General features: G+C 32.7%; 1 protein-coding gene across 1 annotated transcript; it reads left to right on the top strand.

Annotated features, from left to right (window-relative positions):
- The first annotated feature begins 2459 nt into the window (after positions 1 to 2459).
- LOC131611036 (uncharacterized) lies at positions 2460 to 8691 on the top strand. Its single transcript, XM_058883162.1, has 4 exons — positions 2460 to 2877; positions 2955 to 3056; positions 3298 to 3668; positions 8598 to 8691. Exons 1-4 carry the CDS (start codon positions 2659 to 2661, stop codon positions 8689 to 8691), a joined length of 786 nt encoding a protein of 261 aa, XP_058739145.1. The 5' UTR covers positions 2460 to 2658.
- Positions 8692 to 12228: the final 3537 nt, after the last annotated feature.

Genomic DNA, 12228 nt, shown 5'->3' with positions numbered 1-12228 from the left:
CGCCTGGTTTCTTCGACTCAATGGAACATTTACCTGTGCATCTTGCATATGAAGCCTTTCTTGGTGGACCAGTTCAATATAGGTGGATGTATCCGTTTGAAAGGTTCATGGGTGATTCAAAGCGATCAGTGAAGAATAAAGCAAGAGTTGAAGGTTCTATATGTGCACATTACCTGCATCGAGAAACATCACATTTTTGCAGTCATTATTTCAATCACTTGATGTTAACTCCTAGAACCATACGGAATCCGGTAAATGTCAACCAGAGGAGTCAATTCACCTTATCAGTATTCGGTCTTCCAGGTCGACCTTCTGGAAAAAAGAGTGTGCATTGGTTAACCCAGAAAGAAATGCAATCCGCACATGTCCATGTCTTGATCAACTGCGTCGAAGTTAAACAATACCTTGAGTAAGTTTACCCAATAGTTTTTTTACCTTTGTTGACAATGTCTGTATACCAAACTTATTTAACTTATGGTGTATATTTTGTAGGGAATTTAACAATGCCTATTTTCATAGTACCGGTGTACAATCAACATCCGGTGTCATTCATGCTGAATTTCCCTTATGGTTCAAGCAAAGATTGTCTACCGTGTTTCCACCAACTCCAGAAATACTCCATTTGAGAAACTTGGCAGAAGGCCCTATCCAAAGCGCAAATGAATGGCACACATACTTCGTGAACGGATATAAGTTTCACACTGAGGCATGGACCGAAGGGAAAAAAACCATAAACAGTGGTGTATTTGTAAAAGGAGTTACAGATGGTGGTGAAGATGACTTTTATGGAGTTATTAAACATATCTACGAGTTGGTATACCATTACATGGATTCAGAAAATAAAGTTGTCTTGTTTTATTGTGAATGGTATGATCCAAGTAGAGGCACAAAAATAGACAGGTCATACGGTACTGTTGAGATTCAAATGAACCGGAAATACAAAGAGTATGATCCTTTCATAATGTCAAATATTGTTAGGCAAGTTTATTATGTACCTTATCCTTCATTTGTGACACGTAAAAGAGGATGGTGTGTTGCAATAAAAACAAAACCGCAAGGTCATATTGAAAATGGCGATCAAGTAGAAGATGTTGCCTATCAAGTTGATGATGTTGATCAAATTAATGAAGTGGTTGCAGCTGAAGACATTACAAGTTTGTCTGATACAATTGTTGAGGGACATCAAGTTGATGCATCTATATTGTTGGTTGAAAATAATGTGGATGAAGAGAATGATGAAGAGTTTGAATCCGATGACAACAATGAAGAGAATGACGAAGAGAACGACGAAGAGAACGACGAAGATAATGATGAAGAGAATGATGAAGAGAATGATGAAGAGAATGATGTGGATAGCGAAGATGAAGAATAACTAAACATTGAATGTATATTTATATGTTAATGAATATTTATTTATGTGTTAATGAATATCTATTTATGTGTTAATGAATATCTATTTATGTGTTAGTGGATATCTATTAAATATCTATTTATGTGTTAATGAATATTTATGTGTTAATGAATATTTATGTGTTGATGAATATTTATGTGTTGATGAATAATAAAATAGGTAAAATGCCACCTAAGAGTAAAGATAGTGGTAAGAAGTCCCAACGTCCGAGGATAGTAGTATCTGAGGCGCCTCCCATGGCCGTGTCTTCCCGCCCTCAGAGTGTTGATCATATGTCTTTAGCCAGTACTCAGGCTTTTACCCCATTACTCTCCTCCCACACATTCCCGTCTGGGGTACCGCCATCCTTCCAGTACTCAGCGGTACCGCCATCCTTCCAGCATCCTGGTGTGCCCCCGTCCTTCCAGCAGGCGGGAGGACCTAGCTTTCCATTCACACATACTGGTGTGCCCCCGCCCAGCTTTCCATTCGCCCATACTGGCATGCCTTCATCCTTCCAGCATACTGGAGGATCTGGTTTCTCATATCCCATGCAGATGACTTCCTCCTTTCAGCATACGGGAGGATCCAGTAGTACACCTCCGACACAGGCTGGACGATCTCCTAGTCCACGCCCCACACAAGCTGGACGATCTCCCCGTCCACGTCCGACACAGGCTGGACGATCTCCTAGTCCACGCCCCACACAGGTTGGAGGCTCACGCACCCCACATCCCACACATGTACCAGCCCGTGAGGTTGATGAGGCAGTTGATGAGATAGACGGAGCTGATCTTCGTGGGAGGGATGATCCCGATGAGATTCATGTCGTTAACGGTAGATTTTGGATTCATCCCGAAGGAAGCAAGTAAGTTTCCTATTTAAAAACTTTAATATATGTATACATTTTCATTTTTTATATAAATTTATATCTAACATTTTCATTTTTTGTTTCAGTTTTACGCCGAGTCGGACTGCTGCTAGGATTGTTAGCTATATAATTCAGCAGATGTATAAATCAGCTTTTAAGAGCTATGGGGACGTCAAAAATAAAGATGAATGGTTTAGAATGTTTAAGGTATTGTTATTTATGTAGGTTATGCATTTAATTTATTGTTTTAGTTATAGTTATTTAAATAAAATTCTCATTATAATTACTTAACATTTTATTTTAATGTCATACAACATTATTGCAGGAGAAATGTGTGTGGGATCCTTTGAGTGAAAAAAGTGTTCAGAAAGTTTTCAATACCAGATGCTCTAAAAGAATGTCTGATATGCTGCGGCGAGTAAGGGAGAATTATGAGCTTCACGGCATCCGTCCTAGCTGGATAGGCGAGGAGGTTTTTCAGGAGCTTGTAATATATTGGAGGACTCCAGAATTCCGGGCTAAATCAGAAACCTTTAAGAAGATGAGGGCATCTGAAAAGGGCGGTTGTGTCAACACAGTTGGAAGTATTAGCACCGCCGAGCATGCCCGACGATTGGTAAAAGTTTTAAAATTTTTAAGTTACTTCTTTATTCATAATATAATTTACTAATTATTTTTAATTATATTATTTAGGCTAAGCAGTTGGGTAGAAGACCATTGATGCCTGAGCTGATTTCGAGGACCCGGACAAGGAGATCGGGAGGTGTTGTCGACGAGCGCACTAGGATGTATCTTGTAAGTGAAATTTACGTTGTTTATTTTTTTTTATATTGATACAAAGTTTGTGATGTGAATTTCATGTGGCAATTGATAATTTGCCACGTGAAAATCATGTGGCAAATCATAAGTTGTGGCGTGAAAATAACGTGGCAACGTTTTAATATATTTTAATTTATAATATGTATATATTTATTTAGTATCATTAAATATGCATTTAAATATTTAACTTAATTTTTTTTATTGAATATTTGTGCAGGAAGAATATGATAGACGACTTGCCATTTTTCTGGAAAATAATCCTCAATTCATGCCAGCAGAGGGGGAGCCGCTTAACGCGGATGTTGATCACTACATTTGGTGTGACGTTATTAAAGATAAAGGGCCTAATGGTTGCTTTTTTGGGGCTGGAAATTTAGCGTCCAGCTATAGATCTGGTGACCGTAATCTGTTCCAAAGAGTTCAGGATGGAGAGGGTGGATCGCGTCAACCAAATCTGACACAGGAACAAACTGAATTAGTAAGGCAATTGGCGAGACGCGAAAGTGAGGCCCAGATCGAGATGATGCGGAAGAAGCAGTCTGATATGGAGGAGCAGCATGCGCGACAGATGGAGGGAATTATGAAGAAGCAAGCTGAGATGGAGGAGCAGATGAGACGGTTTATGCAAGGAGGAGGAAATTACAGTAATGCTCCTCCTCAAGAGCCGGAGGATGACGGGGTGGCTGATGATTTTAATCCGGATAACTATTTTCCGGATGATGCCTCTTAAAAACATTTTGTATTTTATTTGTTTTAAATTTTTTTTAATGTAAAATATTCTACATTTTAATTCATTAAAATATTAGTTTTGAATTTTAAATTTTATTTAATTGAATTTATTATATAATGTTTATTATATTAATTTATTTTATATAAATTTATTATATAAATTAGTTTTTATAGATTTTATTATATAAATTTTATTTTATAGATTTTATTATATAAATTTTATTATATATATTTTATTATATATTATATTTTATTATATATTAATTAATTATATAAAATATATAAAATAAAACAAATCTAGCGTGAATAAATTTTTTTTAAAAAAAAAGCATTTAATGTAGCGATGTGGGAAACACGTCGCTACATTGGTCAACAAACACACTTCCCCACACCTGCCACACCTGCTGTGTGTGCAGTGGGATGTTTTCTATGTAATCCTGTTGCGACGTGGGAGTCACGTCGCTACTTTCTGACGTGGTCTCCACGTCGCTACAATGTTGCCACGCGTGCTCCTGCGACATAAATGCTCACGTCGCTACTTTTTGTTTGCCACGTGATTTTGCATGTTGCGACGTGTAATCCACGTCGCTGCAGAGAACATTTTTTGTAGTGTAAGTTTTTTTTATTATAACTTTTATTTTTATCTTAAGTTATGTTAATTGTTTTTCTAATTTTGTTATGTATTCTATTAAATCGTTTTTTATATTAAAATTTTAAATCTATTATATAGTAATATATATAAATATTTAATAATAATAATAATAATAATAATTTATTTTATGTATTCAAAAGTTGTTATCAACACATAATTTATTTTGCGTCGAGAATTATAATATGTATCAAGTGTACTCATTTTTTTAACGTTATGTGATAAGTTATAATTTTTTAATCACTAAATATTATAAATATTATTTCCAAAAAAATATTTATGAAATTTTCACCTTTGAATATCATATCACATATATAAAATTAGGCTAAATATCCTTTTTCGTCCTTTATCTTTAGCTCGGGGTCCAGTTTAGTCCCTTGACTTTTAAAAAGACCAATATAGTCTCTTATGTCTTCAAAGGGTGTCATTTAGGTCCTTTCCATCTGATTTTCACAAACGTGGTCCCTTATGTCTTCAAAGGGTGTCATTTAGGTCCTTTCCATCTGATTTTCACAAACGACGTTAATTTTTTACTATGTGGCATCTGACGTGTGCACGTGTGGCATAAGTTCATCAAAGGGTCCCGAAAATTCCAAAAAAATTATGTCATTGAAAAGAATCGAACCATGGTCCCCATAGTTACTTGAATAGGTACTTTACCACTTGGGTACATCATATTTGTTTGTTTGTTTTACGAATAAGATATATACTAACAAACCATATGTTTTCTAATGCAACAAATGCATTTTATCCTCAATGCAGCCACACATTTTCCAACACCATTGCTGAAGAAATCCGTAAATCGAAACTAAGAACCCAGAAATTGAAACCCAAATACCTTGCAAGAGATATGAGATTTGTTTGTTAAGAGTAATACCTTTCTTTTTCTCTTCTAATTTTTTTCTTCACGTTCACCTAATCGTTCAAATTCCAAAACCCTAATTTTCCCTAATTCATTCTATTTCTCTCAATCATTACCATTTCCTGTGTGGTTTTTTTTGTCTGACTTATAATTAAGAGTGAAATTTTGCATAATTATGGAATGAAACAACCAGATCTGCTATTGAATTATAAGTTTGGTCCAATCGAATCTCCATTAACACCATTCACGTCACTTTCAATTTCCTCTGGTCCAACAATAACACCAGCAAAAACTGGGTATGTTATTGAATTATAAGTTTGGTATCTTTCTGTAAAACATGAATTATGGATGATAAACTGGATTCAGTATTTTTATCCGAGAATGCATCCTTTGTCCATCTCTTCATATGCGTCTTGGTCAACTAGCTGAACCGACGTTATTATTTTCTGTCTGGCCATTCTCATAATTCTACTTGGCTATGGCATTGGCCTGAAAAATAGAGTTTAAGTGAGTAAAATATTTATTTTCTTCTCAATTTCTTTGATATGATAGTTCGAAAGCTGATCTGCATCAATATTTGTTCATATGATTATTGATTTATAATCATTGATTTACCGCCCTTATGAAGGTACAATTTAAGAATCATATAGTAACTCGAGCATGCTTACGTTTGATGATATATTATTACACTTGATACATGATTTTCGCTGCATAGAAATTTTAGATGCTTTCATGCTTTATAAATTAATTCAGTTATCCTTCTAAGATATCCATCCCATTTGGTTTTTGAAAATTTAAATATTAAGCATACTTGTGCACCCTACTGATGCATTAGGCTTGTCTTAAATGTTACATTTTTTTATTACGTAGGCTAGTAATGCAAGAGATGCTTTGGCAAAGTCTATATATACATGTCTATTTGATTGGCTGGTTGAACAAATAAACCTCAATTTGCAAGATCCAAAAAATCATTCAAGTAATCACATATTACGAAAAGTATGAGTTATAATGTTGGTTAAGTGGCCTTTGTACTTTCTCATGTATGGGAGCAATGCGTATTACGAAAAGTATGAGTTATAATGTTGGTTAAGTGGCCTTTGTACTTTCTCATGTATGGGAGCAATGCGTATTACGAAAAGTATGAGTTATAATGTTGGTTAAGTGGCCTTTGTACTTTCTCATGTATGGGAGCAATGCGTATTACGAAAAGTATGAGTTATAATGTTGGTTAAGTGGCCTTTGTACTTTCTCATGTATGGGAGCAATGCGTATTACGAAAAGTATGAGTTATAATGTTGGTTAAGTGGCCTTTGTACTTTCTCATGTATGGGAGCAATGTGTACTTCGATTCTAGGCTGAGGGAATTTTTTTGGAATTTTGCTAGGATTATATGACCTTGATGATGGAGATATGCCACGTCAATGCTAATAACACATGTGGATATTAAATACACAAAGTAACTAACGAATGTTGACAGAAGGATTAAAGTGCTCAATTTTAAAAAGTTAAGGGATTTATTTGGACTTTTTAAAAATTAAGGGACTAAACTGGACACCGAGCTAAAGATAAGAGACGAAAAAGGATATTTAGCCATAAAATTATAAGGATAAAAATTATTAATAAAATTCCTCCTTTCCCCTTGTGAACCAACATATTTTTAACCAAAATCCCTCCGCTCCCATCCTCTCGTTTGAACCAAACACACACACACACACACACACACACACATATATATATATATATATATATATATATATATATATATATATATATATATATATATATATATATATATATATATATATATATATATATATATATATATATATATAATTTAAAAAAAAAGTCTTCCCTTACCTCTCATTCTCTCCCTTCCATTCCTTTCATTTAAACCAAACATACTCTCAACCTTTAACACAAAATTCTATAAATATAAATTGACAAAGGCTAACATTTGCCTCAAAGGTACATATTAATAAACAGTTTATAGAAATATTTTTTAAAATACGAGCATTCGATTTTATAAAACTTAAAATATAAATTATTTTAGTTGAATATTTATTGTATTTGAAATAATAAATGAGTATTTAAAAAGAGAGACACCTCAAATTTTGAAACAAAGTATTCCAGTGAGAATACTAGGGTAGAGATAATAAATAAGTATTGGAGTAGAGAAAAAAAAAAGCTATTATTATAAAAAAAACCTAAATATTAATGTAAAATTCGTAATATCAGTTTATATTTATTATAGTAATTTTTACAATGCAATGTCGGTCACAAATACAATTATTTTACAAATTGAGTACTGATGATACTATCGGGAAAGAGATGGAGACAGTGAGCCCACATTTCTTTCTTCACTGCTACATTGATTTCTTCACAAGTATTTGACATATAAGTTATTTGGGTTTTGATCAAATTTTCTCCACATTGATTTCTCTTATAGTTAAGAACATATTGGAGAACACATCCCTAATTGGACATGATTGGGAGAACATGTGCTTATAATTTTTCTTAGAACTTAGTAATTATTAAGAAAAAAACCAAATAAAATTATGTGCATTTGTTTCAGGTTTTAAAATTATAGTCCTTAAAATGATATTCTTATAATTATTATTTTTAAAGAATATTATTTATAATTACGTGTAGTAAAAATCAACTACCTATCTAAGATTAGAACATACCACTAAATACCCTATATTATCCTTTAACTCAAATTTTATTCATACTAATTCATGTCCTTTTATGTAATTGACTAAATATATCTTTTATTGTCCAATGAAAACAAAGGTTTTTGCCAAGTGGCAACTATAACCCCATTTGTAATAGTTTTCCTCTATTTTTCCTTTTTCAAAAAATTTCAAAAATTCTGATAATGACTTGTCTCTTTTCTCATCTACCCCTTTCTCTTTCTCATTTCAAAATCATTTCTCTCTCTTCTTCCTCCTCATTATGTCAAACTCTCGTCTTCCCTTCCTTCTCTCTTTCCCTGAAAGCCTAAATCTGTTGTCGAGTCACCAAAATTCAAGCAAAGAAAGAAAAAAAGAGAAAAAGAAATAGAATTATGGTTACGATTGAAAACCGAAGATCCAGCCATCGAGGGAGAAAATAGTGAAGAACTGATGCGCGTCCAACCCGACATCGACATAGCCCTCGCCAATCTTCCTCGTGAATCACCCATTACAAACAAGTAAGTATCTGGCATATTCACTCATTCTTTCAGATTCGTAAATCACATTCTCGTGGTTGTTTATTTGTGTTGTTCTTGGTTTCATAGGCAAGTGATATGGGTTAGTGATGTTGATAAATCTAAAGGATACACTATTTATTTCTTGTCGATTTCTCTTCATGGTATTACTAAGTTTGATTAATTCTTTCCCGTCTCTCACTTTGTATTGCAATATGGGATGAAAAAATTTAGGGTTTCCCAAAAGCTTAATGAAAATGAAGAAAGTGTACGGTTGAAGAGATAGACCATAAAATAGAGATTAAAGAGATGGATGGTTCACTGTTGAATGAAATGTTTTGTCTTAGTTTCTTTTTTAATGTGTTTTTTGTTTTAATGGTTTTTTCTTAGTTCCTCTTAATAAGAATTTTCCTCTTTTCAGGAGGTGAATTGTTAATATGGAAGCTACAAACACTTGGCTTTACTGTTACAGGCTTGCATGAATACAAAGGAGTTGAAAATTTGATTTTAGAGTTACTTGGTTTTAGGGTTCATAAATATGTAATGTTAATGGCTCATTTTCATCAAGTTTTTATATTTTCAAACCTGCAAGTTGTAAATGCTTTGATTGTGGTGCCAATATTGTTATGAAATATAGATTGATCCTCTGTGCTAAACTTGTACCACTTGATAAATTTTAGTAAATAATGATATAAAACTCGCCTTTTAAATTGTTGTATCTTTTCTTAATTCAAGAAGCAAATGCGGCATTTGAGACCCTGTAATATTGTAGATGGAAATGCAGCATTTGAAGCAATTGCTTCTTCAATTTAAAATGCGAAATCAGAGGTACATGTTTTCCATTGTTTAACTATTATATTTTAGACATGACAGTAAAAATATTATTGTAGCTGTAAAATCCACTGGACATGGCTGATTTTATTATACAGATTTTCTCAATAAATACCCCTATAACACATGCTGAAATGGGTTGCAATGATTTTGATGATGATGTGGACTTTTTGTTTCTTATAAAAAGGATGCGGAGATGCGTGGCCAGGATGTATCGCTTAAAATGAGACGCTCATGGGACTTGATCTGGTGTGTTAATTTATAAACTTCCAATTTAATTTTAGCTAAATGTATCTTTTGATTAACTTAAAATTTAATTTTTCAACACATGCTAAATTATGGGTAAAACGAGTTAGCCCATTTTAAACGATTATGTTGATTAGTTTAATTAGAAATCATTTTTCAGTACTGGTGTTGTTATATTGTTGTGTAAGTTCTGCCTCATTATGTGAAAGAATGTATAATTTTGCATCTTGGTATCCTTAGTATTTCTTGTGCTAACACACACTCTCAGTACCATGTAATGTTCATATAAAGTGGCAGTGGCAAATGTATTGTTTGGTAAGTGTATCGTTATGGGTTTAATTGAATAACTTGTATTAAGCATAGAAAGGTTATTGGTAATATGATTCGTGGCTATTGTATTAATGGTCTAGGAGAAGGAAGGCTACCGAATTCAAGGCTGAAATTGATGTGTAGGACAAGGTTCCTTCGAATTGCACGTTGGAGCTTCTCAATGGCTTAGATCTAGGTTCCTCCGTGATTTCGTTTTCCCCCAACTGTTCTGTAATAGATTGGTGTTCATATTTGTTTAGTTTTTAATAGTGTTAACAATTTCTATTTTATTCTTAAGTGTTTCAAATGTATTTGTTTTTTCCGTGCTTTTTCACCCTGTTAATAGATTTTTCATCCCGTTCTTTATTTTTTCCAAATATATTTGTTAAGTGTTGTTTTTTTCTGCATGTATCTTACCTTTTGATAACATAATCTATTTTAGCTTAATATTGAAATTCAACCTGGACCTTTTGATGTCTTTTAGGGATTTTTTGTTAAGTGTTTTTTTCTTGTGGCTGCATCATAATTTTTCCTCAAAGAACATGTGCATATATCAGTCAACTAAATCGCCATCAAGGTGAAATGACAGTAAAAGAGTCACTAAACTTTTCGGGACGATGCTCGGGAGTTGGAATAAGTCATGATCTACTTGTGGAATTCACAATAAAAAAGCAGGCAGGAATCAAACTTGATCCATATATAGATGCTTTCATGAAAGCCACTACAGTGGGAGGTTGGGAAACAAGTTTCATCACAAATTATGTTCTTAGTGTTTGGTTCCTTTATTTGTCTTATACTTCTATACTTTTTGTGAGACATTATGATGTTTCTTGCTGTCTGGTATCAATTAAATTTGACTCAGATTCTTGGACTACAAATGTGTTTTGATATTTTGGTGCAAGATGAGATGAGATGCGGGATATCTGGTGGAAAAAATAAACGATTAACTATATTGATTTGAGAAAATAGTTATACAAAATAGGCCCCAATGCTTCTATTTTTTCCATTTCAAATCTCCTCTCTTCTCAATGCTCAAGCAATGTAGCTTTGATATAATGAAATGCAAGTGAGATGCTGGTAGGACCTGCAAAGTTTGAAATGGTTGTGAGGCCATCTTATAGTTTAAATGTTGAAGATGATGGAGGATAATGGTGAGGCTTTAACGGAAGGATAGAATTTTTGATGAGAATGTCAGACTTTAACAATACAAAGGGGTATATCTTTGATGAGGATGATGGCGAGACAATTATTAATATTTTACAGCTGATTTCAAAGAGATTTGAACTTTGTTCCCTGAGTTGATTTAAGCTAACATGTGTTCTTATTGAGCATCAGAAGCAAAGCTCTTCTAAAAGAATTAAGCACACCCTCACCCGAAATAAGTGATTAGCATGTACTGTGAAATATTAGCATGTACTATGAATTGATATTTATTTTTATTATCCGAATTAGCATGTACTATGAAATATTAGCATGTAATATGAATTGATACTTATTTTGGTTATAAAATACTAATGTGGTGACTTAATATTTGTATTTTCAAGTCATGTGTCAATATCAGTGCTTTATTGGAGACATGTAGAGTTGTATAGTACCACTATTCATAGGTTTGGGAAAATTGAATTGCTGTGGAAAAAAACTCAAAGGTATCACTTTATATCCTGCAAACTAAGTAAATAACTAGCATGTTTCTTATATAGATTGAGTTTGAAACACATATAGTTAGATTTGCATTAGTTTTTAATGAGTTAAACATACAAACTGAGTTGACAAAAGTAAGGCTAAGTTGCATACTTCATTGAAACTTGTAATTTTGTGTAGTAATTGATTGGTAACAAGATTATACAATGCGGTTGTATATTTTTTTTCGCTTCCTTCTTACTTTTTGAGTTATTCAAAATCAACTTATTTTCTATACAAATCTTCCCCTTTAATTCACATTTGCTCTTCCTTTATCTTTTTGACCAAATATGTTTTATTTAATTTTCTTTTTCAATTTTCAATTTTGAGGCTTTGACAGAGAAATCATAAGAACCCAAATCACTAAGGTGACATTGTTGCAAGCTTACCGCCAAACCATGCATGTTTTGTTGAAAGTAATTGCAAAGGAGTTCCATATATTATAAGTTGCTTACATTTTGAAAAGTTAATTAAAATAAAAACGTTAAGTATAAAAACTAATTTTATTTAATAATTATATAAATGTAATATTTATAATTTATATAAACATTTTTTTAATAATTTTCATAAACATTTTTATTCAGTTTTTTTAATTTATATAAATGTTTTTTTAATAATTTTATTTAAATCTTTTTTTAATAATCTTTTTACTTAA

The sequence above is a fragment of the Vicia villosa genome, linkage group LG6 (assembly GCF_029867415.1).
Source record: "Vicia villosa cultivar HV-30 ecotype Madison, WI linkage group LG6, Vvil1.0, whole genome shotgun sequence".
Lineage (NCBI taxonomy): Eukaryota > Viridiplantae > Streptophyta > Magnoliopsida > Fabales > Fabaceae > Vicia > Vicia villosa.
The sequence above is the reverse complement of the archived record's forward strand: the minus strand, read 5'-3'. Positions and strand labels throughout refer to the sequence as shown.